Genomic DNA, 20,492 nt, shown 5'->3' on the forward strand with positions numbered 1-20,492 from the left:
CTCAACCCTGTCACAGGTTGACAGTGAAGAAATGTGACAGGGTTGTTTATATTTTTGCTCAAAATGGCCACTGTTCCTCATGTGGTGAAGCACAGAAGACCACATAGTGTTACATATTGGAAGGATGTTCAAGAGCTGGATCTAGGTGCGGCAAAACTGTATTTAAGAAGATAAACAAAGTACAGATTAACGGGGTAAACACAGGAACAAAAGAAACATCCACGATGGGGAAAAAACACAGGATCAGAGAAAACATGAACACGGGTCAAGAACAGGATCAAAACACATACAACAACTGACAACCAAAATGATACAAACAACAGGGCTTTAAATACACAAAGGATAATGACTAAATAACACACAGGTGAGGACAAAGAAGGACAGCTGGTAGAGATGAGAGCAGGGGATTTTGGGAAGTGTAGTCCCGGAACAGATGACAGGGGAGAAACACAGGGCAGACAACAGTGAAAAGTGACATAGCCCACCCTCTAAGGAGCAGATTCTAGATGCTCAAAAAAAAAAACAACAAAAACAAAAAATAGTCCATGGAGTGAAGGGGAGGCTCGGGGGGGCAGGCAGTCCAAGGAGGGCGCAAGGGGCAAACAGGCAGTCCAAGGGGGGCACAAGGGGCAAACAGGCAGACCAAGGGGGGCACAAGGGGCAAACAGGCAGACCAAGGGGCACAAAGGGGCAAATAGGCAGTCCAAGGGGGGTACAAGGGGCAAGGGGATGAGGGAAATAGGGCAAAAACAGGGAGGCAGGGCCAAGATGGAGCCGGGGACCAGGGAGACCAGAGCAGGTCAGGCAGACGGCTAGGAGACCAAGGTGACCAGAGCAGATCTGGGGGACGGTCTGGAGACCAAGGGGATGATCTCAAGGTGGGGACAGGGTCTGGAGGCCTGGGCGACAGCCGCAGGATGGGTACAGGGTCAGGAGGCCTGGGAGGCGGCCATAGGACGGGGACTGGGTCTGGAGGCCTGGGAGGAAGCCAGAGGACGGGAACTGTGTGTATGTTTTTCTATTTTGGTTAAGTTTATAATTAAAATATTATTTATATTGTCAAGCGAGCTCTCGGCTCCTCCTTTCCACTGAACTATGTTACACAAAGCATTTCACAAAAAGAAGCTTACTCTGTTATTTCCTGTAAGATCATTGTTTCTCCAAGTAAAAAACTAAAACACAATGTATAAACACAGAATATGTACTTTTAATTTATGGCATTAAACAGTCATGTTAGAGAATTGCAAACAAATATTTTTGGTGAAAAAACAAGCTTAGTATGTCATAACACATGAAAAATAGCTACACTAAAAGGCAATCTCTGTTAATAAGACCATAATAAGCAATACTTGCTCATAGCAATCACAGGATAGACCATAATTGCAATGCAGAGCCCATAACAACCATGAGATCTCCCATAATTATCAATATCTAGCATATAGAAACCAGGGAATATCCCATATTTATCAATACAGAGGCTACAGCATGCACAAAATATTATGCAGCGCAATGAAATTACCTTAATTACTATTTCATCAATCTGTGACCTTAACAAAGCAGATTCGCAGAGCAAAATTTCTGAATTAGCCTTTGATTCAACGCACTGTCACAACCCTGTCTGTGGTAATTCTCACAATTTGTCTGTATTAAATAATTAAACTATTTAAATAAATAAGGAAAAAAATGTCATGGTTACTGTTGTAACCTCCATTCCCTGATGGAGGGAATGAGACATTGTGTCGATGTAGTGACACTAGGGGTCGCTCTTGAGAGACCCGAACACCTCCCATTCTTTGACAAAGGGCAAATGAGAATTGCCGAGTGGAATTTGCATGCCACTCCTCCAGACATACAGGTATAAAAGGAGCTGGAATGCAATTCCATTCAGGATTTGTGCTGAGGAGCACAGACAAGGTCCGGTCAATTCATCGGCTAGTACAGTGTTGTGTCAAGAGGGACACAACGTCTCGTTCCCTCCATCAGGGAATGGAGGTTACCAAAGTAACCATGACCTTCCCCTTCTGTCACTCACTCGACATTGTGTCGATGAAGTGACACTAGTGGTCCCTATAGAAAAATGCCACAACAGCTTGTTGTGTTACGTGCTGATGCAACTGCAAGCAAGCTGCTGCGTGCGTAATAGCAGGAGCATCGGTCTGCAGTTGACCTACCCCAACGCCCCAAAAGACGTCGTGTAGTTCCCCACATCCCTGAGGGGGGAAGCAACGTAACTAGCATGGGAGCAGACCACGCCAGCCATTGCCTTTTCTCTCTCTATGTTTTTCTCTTCAGAGAGTTTTAGATTCAGCTGGGGCCAGTTGACACTATTGTACGCGCTGGGAAAGTTGTTCTTTTCCTTTCCTATTCTTTCTGGGGGAAAAGGCCCCATGGAGGCCACACCCTGCCCAGAGGGGAAGTTAACATGTGACGATACATCATGTGGGCTCAAGAGTTGCACATGGAAGAGGCACGGTGGTAGGCCCTGCCGTGAAGGGGAGGAGCTCTACAAACACAGCGACTGGGGCAGAAAGGGCTCTGCCCAAGAGAGATGCGGGTCCGCCGACAGGGAGACCATACCGCGGAAAATACATCACAGGGGGTTACCGGAGTAATCGGCACCTGTGGAGCACCTATTCCAGAGCAGGGCTTATTAGTACCCATAGTGGGTCTGGCTGTAAATTTGTAAGCCACAGGGCAGGAGAGGAAGGACATCGAGGGTCCACGACGTTGTGAACTAGACTGGGGGTAAAAGCGGCACATTTTCACCTCAGGGGAGGGGAAAGGCGCTATACGCAAGCGATACACCCGGCCAGCTATTCCGTATTACCAAACTCGTACCTGGCAAAACACGGGACGAAACCGGCTCAACCCGGAGATTGAACCTGATGATCAGGTTGTGCTTCCCTAGGGACTTACCGTCCACTGCGTCATGGTGGGCTGCTATAACAGCTTCATATACCTTCAAGGTGGAGGGGGACAGCCGCCACTCCAGCCTCTCCTGTAGGAAGGAATGCACTGACCCAATTGTGCATCTCTGGGGGTCTTCGGCTCAGGAAGAACACCAAACGCCACTTCAGGGCATAAAGCTGCCTGGTAGAGGGAGCTCTGGCTTGAGTGATCGTGTCTACGACTGCTGGTGGTAGGCCACTTAGATCTTCTGCGTCCCGTCCAAGGGCCAGACGTGGAGGTTCCAGAGATCTGGGCGTGGATGCCAGATGGTGTCCTGTCCCTTAGAAAGAAGGTCCTTCCTCAGGGGAATCTGCCAGGGGGATGCTGTCACGAGGAGCATGAGGTGAACCAAGTCTGGGTGGGCCAATATGGGGCCATGAGGTTGACTCATTCCACATCCTCCCTGACCTTGCACAGGGTCTGTGCAAGTAGGCTCACTGGGGGGAACGCATATATGCGCAGCCCCCGGGGCCAGCTGTGTGCCAGCATGTCTGTCCTGAGGGGGGCTCCCGTCAGGGAATACCAGAGTGGAAGGATTCAGTGGGAGGATTCCTGGGAAGCGATCAGGTCTACCTGTGCTTTGCCGAATTGACTCCATATCAGCTGGACCACCTGGGGGTGGAGTCTCGACTCTCTGCTGAGCATTGCCTGCTGCGACAGTGCGTCCGCTGTGGCGTTGAGGCTGCCCAGGATATGAGTAGCCCGCAGCAACCACAGGCACTGCTGACTCCAGAGGAGGAGCTGGCAGGCGAGTTGCGACATGCGACATGAGTGTACACCAACTTGGCGATTTATATATGCTACTGTCGCTGTGTTGTCAGACCGGACCAACACATGCTTGCCCTTGATCAACGGTAATAGCCTCCGCGGGCGAGTAGTACAGCCAGCAACTTAAGAAAGTTGTTGTGCCAATCAAGTCGTATCCAGACCAGGAACCGGCGGCTGTGTGCCCGTTGCACATGGTGCCCCAGCCCAGTTTGGAGGTGTCTGTGGTGACCATGACATTTCTGGACACTGCTGTAGGGAAACTCCTGCCCGTAGAAACGGAAGAAAAGTCCAAGGGCTGAATAAGTGGTGGAAGAGCGGCATTATAGCTACGCGATGTGTGCCATGCCGGGACTCGAGTCTGAAGCCAGTGTTGAAGAGGTCTCATATGCATCAACACAAGTGGCGTGACTGCCGCTGAGGAAGTCATTTGCCCCAGGAACCTCTGAAAGTGTTTCAGTGGAACCAATGTCCTCCACCTGAATGACTTCAGGCAGTTCAGCACTGACTGCGCATGCTCGCTTGTAAGGCGCTCTATCATTGAGACCAAGTCTAACTCCATGCCGAGAAAAGAGATGCTCTGAACCGGAAAGAGCTTGCTCTTTTCCCATTTGACACGGAGCCCTAGACAGGCAGACCCAAAGGTAGCAGCCCAGTCAAGTTATCGGCATCCGACATCACCAGTGTGCTCTCCGATGCAGCGGTCGAAGATTCATCCTGCTTGCAGGCCCCGGAAGAGATGTCATGCTGGCCATGAGGCGGGCTGGTCTCATTTCGGAACCGGACGGGAGCAAACTAGCGTGTTGGGGAACGGGAGGTATAACCTGGTGAGACAGCGCCCATTGAACTCCACAAAATGCTTCCAGCACCAGCTGGGCTGGCTACATACCCGTGGGTAGAAGGTGTAGCACAGGGGGTGGCTAGAATGGCTTTCCTCCGGAAGAAGGTAACCCGTCACCGCAACGTTGCCATGGTCATATTCTCGCAATGAGAACATGAACCATCCACAAACGCTGCCTCAGTGTGATCACTGTCCAGACATGTCAGGCAGCGCCCATGGCCGTCAGAAATTGAGAGATAACGACCGCATCCAAAAATCACACAAAGACGAAAAGTCATCTTTATAAAGACGTTCAACGTCAATGTGTGTGCTTTAATAGAGAAAATATACTCTTTAGCAGGAATATACACACTTTTAGCGCTGTCGAAGTGCCCAGAGGTGAAATCTGCACTCATAGTGCAGAAGGAGTGAAAGCCGTTGGAAATGCGCCATATATCCAACAGCATATGCTTCTTAAGAGGTGAATGGAACATCAGTAGTATTCAGCTTGCTGATAGTACAACCACTCCTCTCAGAAGACAAAATCTGAATGGAGTGGGCATTCCAGCTCCTTTTATACCAGTATGTCCAGGGAAGTGGCATGCAAATTCCACTCTACAATTCTCATTGGCCTTTTCACAAAGAATGGGTGTTTGGACCTCTCAAGAGTGACCCCTTGAGTCACTACATCGACACAACTTTGAGTGAGTGACAGAAGGGGAACGGTGCTTTTATTTTTTTTACAGGGTACAATGACAACTATTCCCCCATCCACAAATTACATAAATCCATAAAGTCAAGTTTCTGTAATTTTACATTAATTTCTTTGTTATCACGAACAAAAAAAAAATCTATAAAACATTACTTCACATTTTATGTAAAATTACATTTTTTAATCTGTTAAAGTACTATAAATTTCCATTAAAAAACATGTAATATCAAATGTAATCTCAAATTATGTTTAATTACTTGTAATTTTAAAGGGTAAATCTTTAAATTATGGCAAATATCTGTAAACAACAGGCATTTCATTGTTTTATAAAAAAAAACACAAAAAAATACAGAACATTTCCTGTAAAATGATTATTATAATTTTTTTTTACAGTGTATAGTGGAATTCTGGTGGGTCCATAACTGAGGCATCCGCTTCATCCATTTTGAAGTTTGTTGGGCTGCTGATCTGCATCTGCATAAGGAAGACCCGCTGCTCTCAGGAACACTGTATGTGAAGGGTCTCATAAGAGCAGCATTTTAGCCTAATGATGGTCCACTTCAGAGTCCCTTCCTCACTCTCCTTTCTTTCTTTGTTTTGGTGAGCAACTGAAAGCGAGCTTGTTCCATGCACTCATGTCTTTCTTTTGATCTGCTCTTGACATGATTGACATGTTTAATGCTTGCTCAGTTTGTTAAAACTCTTACGAGAGATGGCATTCATTGAAACATGCTAATCATAGATTTCAACTGTATGCTTTTTAGTATAACAGCAAGACACTTTTGCAGTTTTGAAATGTATAAATCACCTAAATCAGAAACGGTTTGGGAGGTTTGAGCTAGATTCAGCTGTAGATAATGAGAAGACCCAGATGAGACAATAGGTTCACTCTGACTTACAGTATGCTCACTATACATCTGAGGACACTACAAATATAATGGTTACTGTAGTGTGAAACGCACAGCATTATTCACAAATGCGGTAGTAGCTTCACCACACAAAAGGCACACAACTCTACACATCCCCTTGGCCAAATGAAGTATGCACACTGTGAAACCAATATGTGTATTTATAACTGTTAACATGGGATAATTTAATGCTTTGCAGGCTGCAGTGTCCTCCTGATCTCTGCTAAAACTTTTTCAATATGCCACACAATTTTCATTAGGGTAAGAAAAACTGAACATACCATTCCCATTCATCATTATATTATAAAAAATAATTTAGTCCACCTTTAAATCTGTAAATGAAACATTCATTTTAAGCATACGATTTAGCCATCTCATGCATGAAATTAGTGCACACAGATCGGCAGTCCACATAAATGAATTAGTTATTTTAAGGTCACTAAAGACTGCATTGGTTGCCTATAACAGAAAGTTACAATTTGAGCGCCAGCCTGTTCTCTGTGCTGAGCTGATCCCTTTGATTCTGTTATGGCCCACATTATGGTCACGGTCAGCCTCGAGACACCACCTATTCTCCACATTAAGGCAAAACAGTATGAGAGCTGCATGTAGCCTATATTTAATTGCATGTAATGTGACCATACCTTTGTTATTATGAACAAATAGAACAAATAGACTCACCTAAAATATACTGAACAACATCCTCTGTGGTTTATCCTTTCAAGCAGGGAGGTTTTCTTAGTCCTTGCTTGTTCAGTGAGGGTTCCTTCCACTTTGTAAAACTGCATTGCATTTATTTGCAGTGTTAAAAGTGCTGTATGACAAGTTCAGCCATACAGAACTAAATCAAATCTTCATAAAATGTATTTCAATAAGAGCCTCTCCGAGCTTTCCATGTGGTTGGTTATTGTGTATAAAGGGACAACAGCATCCTCTAGTTACTGAATAATGACATTAAAACGTTTCTCTTAAAAAAAATACATTTTGAGAAACTTTATTAGTGCAGTCCTGTTTTGTTCAAGGGGCAAAAACGGGGCATGCAACATATACAACGTTTAGGGGCACCAGACAAAGGGGGGAAAGGAAAGGAAAAGATTGGACAGTGAAACATTCAAGAGGGACCTTCATGTCCTCTAGACAACAAAAATATGAAACAATAATAAAACATAAAATGTGTCTCTCTCTCCTCTTTCTTTCTTTCTTTCTTTCTTAATAAAGCACAAATAAACACAACAAAATGAACCACTGTGCTGTATAGAACTGGGTTTCAAAATAAAACAAATAGAATAAAAAAATAAATACAAAACAAATTACATAATCAATATTTTTGATTGATTGTGCTGTAAAAATAATATATATATATATATATATATATATATATATATATATATATATATATATATATATATATATATATATATATATATATATAAAGAAAGAAAAGAAAATATGAAATAACTACATAGTACATTTTTGATGAATTAAATGCCAAGGTAAAAAGGTAAGACTTTAACTTATATTTGAACTCATGTAAGGAGGTGGCAGATCTGTCAGACAGAGGTAGACTGTTGCATATCTTAGGGCAAGCAATTGCAAATCCTATAAATAAAAGCTTGATAGGAATAACTCTATAGGTTAATGTTTTGAATTAGTCATCTTATTGCATGAGTGTAGTGCAAATAAACATGTAATTTGAAAACAGCAAGTGGAACTAGAACTTAACATTTTTGTTTTTTAAAGTTGTGTAGAACAGTGAACAGATGTGCCCAAAGTGCACATAGCTTTTCCGCTGCCAACCTCAGATGTAAGATATGCTGAGGCAACGTGCGAGAGAGAAACAGCAAAAGACTGTGAGAAAGTGAGAGTGAGATAACTTGTGTGCTAACTCATAGGAAGAAACTACAGGAACTGACAGTTGGAGGAGGGTTAGAATACATTCACCAAGGCTCACGTTGCCTCATGGTAAAACAAAATGCACCAGATAACCGACTATGCGCTCCTTGGAGCCTCAGGAGGGATGCCACCACCTTCACTGCCCATCAAACAGCGCAGGTAAGGCATGCTAGTGTTGCATTTTCACACATGTGAGCTGTCATGCAGGAAACCTCTTACCGCAAAAATTAGCATTCGCTTAGCAAAGCGAAAGGAGTATTGGCCCAATACCATGTTCTAGTGTAATATTTAGCTTGACCTCTTGAATTTGTATGTGCACATGTTTAGGAGCAAGTCCTCCAGCTCAAGCTCCATTCAGGATCTAGAGTTAAAGGTAGGAGATCTACACTCATCTGGACCACAGACCCCTTTGTCTCCGTTTACAGAGGTGTTCAGCACACCTACTGACTGTAATGCTTCCCACTGTCCTATACATCATCGCTATGGTAAGTACTTCATGAGAGTATTTGAAAAGATCAATATAGCAAGTTAGTTTTTACAGCAAGTGATGAGGATCTTAATTTCGTGAGAACTGCATGCTGTAATCATTCATATTCATTGCCTTCCCCATTCTGGTTTTGTTCTTTTACGCTTTACTTAAAAACATATTGAGGGAAGTAACACCTGAGACCAAATGGCAAGCCACTAGTCAGACAGCCTAACCACTCAGACTCAATGTCTCATGACACCATAGGAACCGAGGCAGTATCCACTGAATTTAATTGAAATGTTCCATGACACATAACATTCTCTTGCAGTGATGCACCAAATCTGATTATGCATGTGTACGTGCAAATGCAAAATAATGTTTGCCATCTGTCCTGTTGCTCAGAACAACACCAGGCGAGATTCTTCTCAGACCAAACTCCTCCTCCAATACCCCAAAAGACTCTGATGAGAACCCTATCCCTCCCAACGGATGCTCTTGACCCACCTTACCAAGATAAAATCTCTAACTATGAAAATCCCCTCTACATGTTAACACCATTACAAGGCCCACTGATACTAAAAGAGGAGGACAAAGAGGAGCAACATCAAGCTCAGTCCATGTACCAGATGACCTTTGATATGCCAGATGAACAGCTTTACGGATTCTTCAGAAGCTTCCAAAGCCATGAGCAAGTTTCTGTGGGGATTCAAAAGTGTTATCTTCATTTCCTGAGGAACACATTACAGAACATTGAAATGAAAGTCTATCTAAATGAGCAGGAAATGGAGAACGCGAAGACATCTCAGCCTAATGACTTTCTATTGTGTGGGCAACAGTGGACTAAGAGGGATATTTTCTACTTGGTGCATTGTCCAAAGATTCCTGGAAGGATGTTTTCAGCAAAGGTAATAACATCACCACCACTAAAAGAATAGAAACACTGCACGAGATACATTGCACAATTAATCTAGTTATTAAATGTGGCAATTGTTTGTGTATATGTAAGTAATAATACACAAGGGGTTTCAATCCACAGCTTTAAGTGGGCCATGAACACTTTCCCAGGCTGAGCCCCTGAACCACAAACAGAAAGCACACCCTTATAAGGCAACACCAGCTCACAGTACAAAACCCTCAAACCACACTTCCTCCATGAAGCCAGGTGTTGAGCAACACCACCAGCAGTTTGGCATGTGCTTCATTAATTTAATAGCTTTTTAGTCACACAGTAACTGTTTTGTAAGGCACATGCAAAAAGTTTTAGGGTAAAGGACTGTGACACCATTCAAATCCTACAAGCCTATGGGTCTTTTCCCAAATTCATTGAGCTGACTTGGTGACCTATTTAAATCACTCTACACAAGCAGCAACTCCAAGTGCTATTTAAATTGTGTTCTAAAGGCTTGGACAGACTTTGTTTGTCTGCATATCATTTCCTCCAATGAATGGTTGAGCACAGGGCCGTCCTTAGGGTGGTGCAACCAGTGCAGCTGCACCAGGCCCTGCACTTCATGGGTCCCCGTGGCGATCGCTTCAGCTACCCCACCCCCCGGTGCAACCGGTGCGGTCCCCCCGGCATGGCTACCCGGGGGGAGATTGCTATCGCACAGGGGCCCTGGAACACGATCACTAACAATGGAGACAGGAACGTTCACATCCCCCCACATCGCCTTAGACCCTGCCCTTTAGTAGCAATGGCCCCATCTGAGCACTCAGCCTTTCAAAGTATTCTCTTTTGACCCTGAGCCCATGCATTTGACGCATGAGGAGTATGACTATTTTGTGATACTCTTTCAGCAGAGTCAACGGCAAAGATGCAGATTGTCCATGTCTAGAAAAACTATGCTGTGTGTAGAAATTCCATGCGTACTGTGCTGATGGGACAACTTGCATCTTGCGCACTGTGCGAGAGATGTACCAGCATGCGGAAAACTGAAGTATACTGTGGCCTTATGCCTTTCAAAGTATACTCTTTTGACCATGAGCCCAAAAGCATGTGTTTGACACATGCACACTATGACTCCTTTGTGACACTCTTTAAGCAGTTAACGCCAGGCACAAGTGCCAATGTGGATTGTCTGCGTGTCTAAGAAAACCAGATTGCACGCATGCAGTCAGTGTTTACTGTGCTGATGAAATGTGCATCACACATACTGCATGCGAGATACCACACAGAAAACCGAAATGTACTAAACTTACAATTGATTTAAATACAGGTGACACGAGAGGAATAAAGCAATACTCTAATGAGCATTAATGTACAAAGCACACATATTTTTGTAGAAATAGTTAGATTTGAAATTTTGTACATTTATTTTTTAATAGATTATAAGTATATTTTGTATCAAAGTTTTTCATCCACCATCTTGGATTTATTTTTCAGAGTATCATTACAGTGCATACTGGTCTTGCCTTCCTGATGCTACCTTAGAATTTGGCTAAAATGAAGTATTTTAGGAAGTAGCATAATTAAGAGACCTACTTTTGAGATTAGCCTTCTCATCAGAAGCACACCTATAATGCCATAAATACTGCCTCCGGAGGCAGCTCACTAGGTTGTGGAACAGACCCTTTATTAACTAACAGAATCAAAGAACATATGTATAAAGACACACTCTTTAATGTTTTTGCAGGTTCACAAAGGGAATTCCGAATCAGATTGCTCTACACCTATGCTGCATCCAAATATAGAACAAAGTGTGGTCCATTTCCCGCTAAGCACATTTATGGATCAAACTTGTGCCTCACAATCAGAGACTGCTCAGACAACACCAGAGTCATCACAAGGGAGCGGCACAGAGGTATGTCATCAGCAAACGGTTGTCTCTCTTTTAATGAAAGGTGTCAGTGTGACTGTAGTAAGAGACTTTCCACTGGGAACACTGGAGGACTTTGTTAAGGATGGACACACGTTACACTGGACTCATCCTAAGGTTTATGAAAGGAGGCTTTGTCTTATTGTCCTCCAGTTGGTACTAGGACTTCAGCACTTAGGATCTTATAATGCCATTCACAGGGAACTGAAACCACAGAGTGTTATGTTAGTGTGGCCTAGTATCAAGTTGGTTGCAAGTAGGGAAAACCCAACAGAGATCAAGAAGGGAAGGGACATAAATGAGATCTCAATACCCAATGAGAATTTGAAAGGTGAGATGTGTCAAACCCTATGGGAGAAGTGGGGCACTCCTCGTGTAGTGCTGAACAGCCATGTAGAGAAAGAGGTCTTTCAAGCAACAACTTCCCTGGAGTTCCAGTTGGGGAACTTGCTAAAGAACTGTCTGCATCTTACCGACAGTGGGTTGTCAATGTGGAAAACACCACAAGACACTCCTTACATTCAAGGTTTGCTATGGCTGGTCACCCATCTTACATCCGAGAAACCAGGACTACTAATGGCCGATGTGCCAGGTGTCCTCCAGGCCTTACTTTGGGGTCCACGAAAGAGACTCTTCCAGCAAAACCAACAAGAGAGCACTGTACTTTCTAATTGGCTGCTCCTGAAGCGATCTCTTTTGGTTCTCAAGCTTGCAGAGAGGGGACTGTTTCACAATCACCATAGCTTGGACTGGGAAGACTATCTCTGTCTGCAATACCTATCCTTCACTAACTCTGAGAATTTGTGTACTGTTACTGAACAAATGGGCCTTCATGACTTTGTTAGAACAGCTTAGATAAAAACACAAATATTGTTAATGACCTAACTTGCAATTCACTGAGAAGGTAGCCCAAAAGGACTGTAAGAAAAAGAAAAAAAAAATAGTTCTCAGCTATATGGCTTCAATTAACCATTTTGATATAAAGAAATCACCCTGTCCTACACCCCAATATTTGTAATTCACTTTCCATTATGTACTGATCATATACTTCTCAGAATTACATGCCCACAACTAAAACTTCAAATCACTTGAAAATGTTCAAACAAATCACTACTCTTTTCACCCCACTCTTTTCCTTATGCTTCTTGTGACAATATATAAAAATTAAAGAATTTATGCACATTAAATTTGCATTTCTTCATTGTCACAGACGTCAGTTACTCATTTACAGTACAAACCATGCCAATATAAACTACAGATTACAAAATCTGCTAATTGTTGGAGCTCAACCTTGAAGAGTTACACTTCTATTCTAAAATGGCCATTACTACACATTATAAGAAGTCGATATAAAGCATTCGGAAAATCCAGCACAAGATACATTGTGTAATTTTACATTATGCATAAGGAAGTGAAAAAAAGGCAGCAAAACAAAGGTGTAAGGTGAGCATTTTTTATTCTGCACACTGAAGTAAACATGCAGATAGATTCTATTGTAGTAGTAATTTAAAAAAAAAAATAAAAATCAAGATTCATGCACACATTAAGAAACAAACAACTTGAAAATAGAAGGAAACAGAAAATCAACATATCAGCAATGAAAATTCTACATACTTTGTTGCCTGGGGGTCTTTGAAAATTATCACTTTTTGGGAATGGCAGAGGGAGAATAAGCAAAGAAACCAATTGCTTTTGGAGCTAAACGCAAGTGGTAATGGTTTGCAGACTAACGGTCACTGTGGAAATTTGGTTTACACTAGTGCAAATATAACTCAAAATACAGCACAACCCCTACAAGAACTACAACGTAGAAATTAACAGCAAAGTCAATACTCTAATGATGACAATGTTGGGTGAGATACAGCTTAAATATCAGAAGCAATGATGTGTTTGATAATCTTTAATCATCATTTTCTGAGTCTCTTTCAATGCTGTAAGCCATGAAGAAAGCGTCGGTGCGGGTTGGGACGAGGGGATGACCTGGTTTCACAATCTCAAAGCCCATGAAATTGAACGTCCTCAGCAACGATGCTGGAGACAGAAAGGTAAAGAGTAATGTTAAAGATAGTCAGAATAAAAAGGCATGATTAAAGAAGAACTGAAATGAGCTTCACCTCGGTCATCTCGGCTCTTATGGAAGCAGATGAAAATGTGATCAACCTGTAGCTTCTCCTCTGCAAACTCCAGCAAAAGTGAAAAACTGTAGTGAAAGAACAGGACGGGCAATGTAACATCCGAATATGAATCCACCACATTAAACATTTTTTAACCCCCCCCAAAAAAAAAAAACAGAACCTGAAAAACAAGAATAGAAAAGAAAATGGACAAACCTGTCTTTGCTCCCATCTGGGAGGACACCAGGGGGGATTTCGATGTAAAGATTCGCCCCTTTCAGTGCCCCCCTCCAGGCTAAGAGCTTGCTCATAGAGCAGCGACGCTCAAAGAGCAAAAACGTACACGGCTGTTCAGCGGAGGAGCTTCCTCAAGAACCAGTAACTGAGCATCCTACAAAGACAAGACAATACATTAATATGCATTTCACACCCCATGTATGACCGTTGTACAGCCATTTGGAACAAAGAGGAAATGTAGCACTGAGTGAAAGCCATTCAAATCGCTAACACAAGAAATCAGATGAGGTGGCATATCCTACCTCAATTCTCACTGGTGATTAGTTTAATATGTAGTAATGGTAACAACATGTACTTCAGTAGTATTACTCACTAATTATGCAATTACACATAATATGAACACCATAAAACAAAAGTGTCCCTTCTATTGTATTTTACTTTATTTTGTTAAAACCAAGTGATTGTCTGTATATGTTAAATATGGAAAGTGAAGCAATCTAATATGGCATAACATTTTCTGCTGACTATAGTAAGGAGATTGTGACCCTTGCTCCGTGAGCAATGTCTAACGGCATAAATCTTGCACATGCCATCTCAAAGTAGGATAAACTCAGAAGACATTGGACAACTCCATGTGATCGTCATTCATTATAATAACAACAATGCGTAACATGGACACAGTAAAACAAAGTATTACAGATTAGAATCTTTATTCCCTTATGACCAGGGCTGAAGACATTTATTTCCAAGATTCTCATGTGACATGAAACATAAGCTACCCAACGCTCTACACTTACAGAATAGAAAAGCTTAGCTGAAAGACTGTGATCCCGCTGATCATTCCCTCGCCCACCTGGGATCTTCAGGGGTGGGAGAGGGACATCAGGAACACCACAGAGGCCCCGGACACGTGTTACTGCAGCGATGGGAACTGCAAACACATGACACACTTATTATTACACAGACAGGACAATATTAAACACATTTTTTTCCTCCCCTTTTTCTACCCAATTTGGAATGCCCAATTCCCAATGTGTTCCAAGTCTTCAAGGTGGTGTAGTGACTCGCCTCAATCCGGGTGGCGGAGGAATTCATTTCAGTTGCCTCCGCTTCAGAGACAGTTAACCCGCGCATCTTATCACACGGCTTGAGCATGTTACGGCAGAGACAGTGCATGTGGAGGCTTCACGCTATTCTCAGCAGCATCCACGCACAACTCACACGCCCCACTGAGAGCGAACCACATTATAACGACCATGAGGAGGTTACCCCATGTGACTCTAACCTCCCTAGCAACCAGGCCAATTTGGTTGCTTAGGAGACCTGGCTGGAGTCACTCAGCACGCCCTGATTCAAACTCGCAACTCCAGGTGTGGTAGTCAGCGTCTTTACTTGCTGAGCTACCCAGGCCCCCACCAAAAGTGCATCTTAATACCAGGTGTAAATGGGGGCTCAATCTCTCCTCATTGACTATACTGATTAAAAAAAAAATTTTTTTTTAAAGTATCCTCACTTCAATGCAGATTTTGATGAGATATTCAAGTGTTCAAAATTGAATCCAGGACGTGCAAAGAAAAATGTGCCCTGTCAGCACACTCATCGGGTCTCCAACTTCATATTTTATGAATAATAATAAACCTTTTTCCTCATTAAACCTCATCTGGTGAATATACAGTATAGGAGATATATATATACACACACACAGCATCCGGAAAGTATTCACAGCGCTAAGACTTCAAACAAACTTCTTTCACGTTGTCATTATGGGGTATTGCTTGTAGAATTCAGGAAAATAAAGAATTTAATCAATTTTGGAATAAGGCTGTAACATAAAATGTGGAAAAAGTGAAGTGCTGTGAACACTTTCTGGATGCACTGTATATAATTATTTGGAAATGAGAAAATCTATTATTTTTGTATTTACTACCCTCTGCTGTCTTTAATGAGATCATTTCAGATTTCTACAGAGCAGATTTAACAAATCAGAAATGCATTTTATACTTTGCAGTCTTTAGAGACATAGTTAAATTCCAATAATAGATCCTAACTATATTTTAAATAACCAAATCTAAACCAACAAGAAATGTGATATATACTTCATTTATTAATTTATAAAATCCCACTTATTACAACAAAACTTGAATCTTTAATTATACATTGTCATATGAACAATCAGTTATCATTAAATAAACAGGAACAGTTCCAGAGACCGTTTAGACCGTTTTGTAGCCTAATGTTGTACTTCAGGCTTGTGAAACTTCAACTATTTTTATTTAAAGTTGGATAACTTGCACATCAGTAGAAGACAACTTGTATACCGGACTATAAATGGAATCGCGGTATGTTTAGTGCTGTATATTCAAAGAAGAACCGGCTCATTAGAATCATTCTTTCGGAATCTGATGTTTTGCGCTGTAAAAGAACCGACTCAAGACTCATTTGATCCGGAATGAAATACACAGGTAGAGCTGTTGTTTACGCTGTTGAGTCAGTAGAGGGCAGCACTGCTGCAGAAACGTGCTGCTGGAAACTGTCAAGAGTATTTCAGGACTGCGGAAAATTGCACGTAGGAGAACCATTAACAGAACAGAAAGTCACGAAGAACATACGATTCCGGAATTTTTTAAAGAATGAAACCGATTCTGAACAAGAACCGGTTCCCAGCCCTAGCTAGAACAGTAGAAAGCGACAGATTTTTTTATCAGTATTATTATTGTTAAATAAGTGCATTTAGCGTGGATTGGTTCATTTGTTTTCAGCTGGTTCCAGAATGTGAAGATGTTATCAGCAGATTTTGTGGAGGTACAGTAAGAAAACATAAGCATGGTATGTCACCGTATTACATGCTTTTTCTGAAATAATAATAAAATACAACTCTGCACTACTCCTGTCTCTTGCAATGTATTTATTTTTTCAAGAATTTTACTATGAGACTTTGAGTAAATCAAATTACATTAAAAGTGGTTTGGAACAGACAATCCATCATAATCACCCCTAGTTGGAGAAACCCAACATTTTCCCAGAATTTCACAAAAAAAAAGATCTATTAAACTGGGGTTAATTTGGCATATAGGTAAACAAGTGGTTCTGCAAATGTTTGCTTGCTTGTTTCTATGGGTACTTTCATGGTGCAACCTATGTCAAAATAAAGCCCTCTACATGTACATACTAGTAAATATTAACATTGCACTCACAAGTGATGGAGTTCAGTGTTGAAGAACAACGATTCTTTTACTGGATTCTTTTACTTCTTTTAACAGGAATAAACGTAACTTTAATCATATAACGCTGCATGTATCAAATATGATACACAATGTTTGACAGCTCCTGTCTAGCTTACTGTTCAAGCTGAAACACAATACAAAAAAAATAAGAAGTATGACAAGTTTCACATGTTTATGGCCCCATCTAGTTGTTATCTATGAAAAAAAAAGTGGTTTCAATGTTTATATCGATATATATAAAATGGCAGCGGACTTGTAATAAAGTGACCGTAATGATTATATTGTTACTGATATTTTAAAATGAGTATTTGCTCTATAGAAGCAACTTACACTTGGTTAAATTTTTTATTGAAAAATCATATCAAATATGATTCAACAGGCTTCTGAGGTATATCTCTCAATCACCATTCCATTCATGCAAACTACAACAAAAAAAAGCTTTAAGTATATCTAATAAAACGTTTGTCTTAAGTGTGAACTAGTATTTCTGTGTATTTTTATACAGTATATGCACCCTGCTCTGTCATTATAAAGATCTCATTATTTTACATTACAAGTTATTATTACATCTTACCATGAGTTCCTGAGAAAAAAAAAAAAAGTTACAATTTCCCTTATTTTAAATGTCAATAGTGTTTGGTGTATAAAATACATATGATAAATATGTCAGTGTGCCATAATTCATATTATATTTGATGTGCTGAATTGAAAGGTAATGCATTTCAATCCATATTTATAGACTAACTCTCAAACATTTGGGATCTCTGAAAAGTTCAGGGGTCCTCTGATAATACTCCCAAGATGTACCACTGTAGCATGTATGGGCTAAAAAAAATTTTTTTAATTAAATAACAGATGTCCTATACAAAAATAAATTGCTGGGCCTCAGGACAAAAACATGCTTTATGATTTCATCTATTGGTTCTAAAAATGGTTTCATTAAAAAAAAAAAAAAAGTCATATGTCAGGCTTTACAGGGTTAATTTAACATCCATGTAAAGGCAAATATTACTTGTCATTGTGGGTTAAATCATGCAGTGTTGATGGCACACAGTGACACAGAGATGACTACCAACTCAATTTCTATGGAGATGATAAACTTAAAAATAAAAAAAGTTTTCCCTTCTAGAAATAAGGGCTTGTGGTTTAATCGGAGAGCCTTAATATAGTGTGTTAAGTGTAAAGAATTTAAGGCAGAAATACTGTTGGCCAAGATAAAATTTAATTATTAAGCAACTACCTTGTGACTGTTTTATTGAAAATGTGTATGAAATTTCAAACAGTGACAACAGCTTGTCATGAAATTGCTTTTTTAATAATGATAAATCATAAATTAATAGAATGTGACATTTAAAAAAAAAGTTAAAACAAGATTGAAATAAAGTAAAATATAAAATAAATGTACAACATTGCATACTATACTGTGTGAAATCATATATTGTATATGCAGAGGGCCCCTTTTCTTGGTTTGCGCAATACCTTTTTCAGTTGCATTATGCTAGCATGTCGTTAAAAGTCTGGAGTAAAAACAAAAATGTACTAGCCAATGACAATTCTTTCTCCAAAATAACAGTAGAGCAGCAGTCAAAATTAGCAACTTTTCTAAACTGCTTAATTGACCTAACACCAGTTCCATCATTCATTAGAGTTGTGTGGGGGTGGGGTTTATGAAGTGCAATCTGCTCTCACATCACAATTGAGTTGCATTGTGGGATATGGAGCTGCCTGAAGGGTACATCAGAGTAGACTCGCTCCCTCGGTCAAAATCGAGGGGTTGAGGGTCTGTCAACAGAAACTTCCCTCGCTCACTTAACGAAGTGGAACAGACTTCCAAAATGGCGGTGGTGCTTTACTTTGTGTTCCACTGACAATGGGATAATCCCTGGTGGCAAACTAGCAAACCATAACTGTGCTCCCCATCAGAAGAGTGGGACACAGTAAACTTGTGAGGGATACTCTGATCATGTGGGAGGGGAGGAGCACTAGTTACACAACAGCCTGTAGCAAATGAATTAAGACTGATGTACATAAGCAACATTTAAAGGGTTACTAACAGGACAGGAAACCTTTGAGGGAAGCATATGTGGGTAAAGGCAATAAAAATACAGGAAGCCAAAACATCCACCCATATTTTCATGCTAACAAATGTGGATTTGTGATGCATCTCTTAATTAATGGAAAAATATAACCAAACTGGTGGGCAACTTCTTTTCAAAAAGGAGACAATTGGTGTTTTGTAATGAACACTCCCTAAACCTGCTGCACTGTGCAAGCCATGACAAGCCTAAAACTACATTACAAGGAAGAATAATCAGATGTTTTGCTGCTATGATGAAAATGTCTTTGTTACCTGCTATTTTAAAGGAAGCAAAGGCTATACTTATTTATAATAGAGGTCACATGTAATACTAGTTGAATGCTATGGAGTCGACGAGGTTTGAGCCAAGACACCCTTCGATAACGTTAAATAGGGGAAAACTAGCACACTTGATAGCCATGCAGTATGCAAGAACATTTCTTTGAATTACATGATCCATACAGCAAGGCGATGACGCAGGATCGATGCACAAACATGAGGGGGATGGGAGGGCTACATTTAGCCATTAGCTTAGCTTTAATTAATGTCCCTTGAAATCGATTTATATATAGATTTTGTAGAAATTTCAGCTACGTATCACAACTTTAAATTATGTTGAAAATTCCACAATATAGCAGTGACGCATTAACAAATACCTGAATTATTATAACAGTTAGCATGTTTACATTAGCTATCTCGTGAGCACCGATCTGTCAATTACTTTGAGCTTTGCGAAAGCGAATTGATAGAAGTATGCGAATTACATGAAATATATGTAATAAAAGGAGGTGTTATTGAGCTCTTTATTATTATACATTAACCACTGATTCACTTCACAACAGACTGACAAGAATGCTTGCATAATTTAAAGACACTTGCTTTGACAACCGTCGAAATGGAAAGTTTGAAAACATCCTAGAATGTTCGATGAATGCGACAAACACTTGTTACCAGGCAAGAGGCCTGTCAATCAGTCAATCTAATCCGTGACTGAGTGACAACGTGAACCTATTGAACTGACCAAGGATAGCTCGCTTAGTTTTTAATATGATATTTCATAACTTTTTCTGAGACAGAAATGAAGTTTTTCTTTCCAGAATTAACCCCATTACCCTACCAAAAAGAATCAGGTGAATATATATATATATATATATATATTACATTGTATTTTATCGTACAATATTAAGCTAGCTAAAACAAGCCTCGAGCGAGCGAGCTGGCTAACAGAGCTGGCTAAAACTCTTGCGTAAAGGTCTCACATTACCTTTCATTCTCGGGTTTATTACGGGTCATTTCGATCAGTGGCATCTTGGATATATTACTCTCTTTTTCTCTGACAAAACAGTGGCTATTCAGGATCGTCTGGAGGTTGGATTTAACCATCCGGTCAACGTCAAAGCCCGAATTTTGTCAGTGCGTGCTCCAACTGCATGTGTTATGGCTGTAGGCCTGCGGTATTTATACTCGGAACGCGAGACAACCGACAGTGGGCGTGTCTTCTGTGCTAC

General features: G+C 40.9%; 1 protein-coding gene and 1 pseudogene across 1 annotated transcript; one reads left to right on the top strand and one right to left on the bottom strand.

Moving 5' to 3' along the window:
- Positions 1 to 8,054: 8,054 nt before the first annotated feature.
- Positions 8,055 to 12,504, top strand: peak3 (PEAK family member 3). The gene is made up of 4 exons (XM_052121292.1): positions 8,055 to 8,206; positions 8,375 to 8,532; positions 8,919 to 9,421; positions 11,150 to 12,504. The coding sequence occupies exons 1-4, from the start codon at positions 8,127 to 8,129 to the stop codon at positions 12,185 to 12,187; spliced, it is 1,779 nt and encodes a 592-aa protein (XP_051977252.1). The 5' UTR covers positions 8,055 to 8,126; the 3' UTR covers positions 12,188 to 12,504.
- A 273-nt stretch (positions 12,505 to 12,777) lies between these two features.
- LOC127639348 (ornithine decarboxylase antizyme 1-like) lies at positions 12,778 to 20,450 on the bottom strand (annotated as a pseudogene).
- Between the last annotated feature and the right edge of the window lie 42 nt (positions 20,451 to 20,492).

The sequence above is a fragment of the Xyrauchen texanus genome, chromosome 48 (genome assembly GCF_025860055.1).
Source record: "Xyrauchen texanus isolate HMW12.3.18 chromosome 48, RBS_HiC_50CHRs, whole genome shotgun sequence".
Taxonomy (NCBI): Eukaryota; Metazoa; Chordata; class Actinopteri; order Cypriniformes; family Catostomidae; genus Xyrauchen; species Xyrauchen texanus.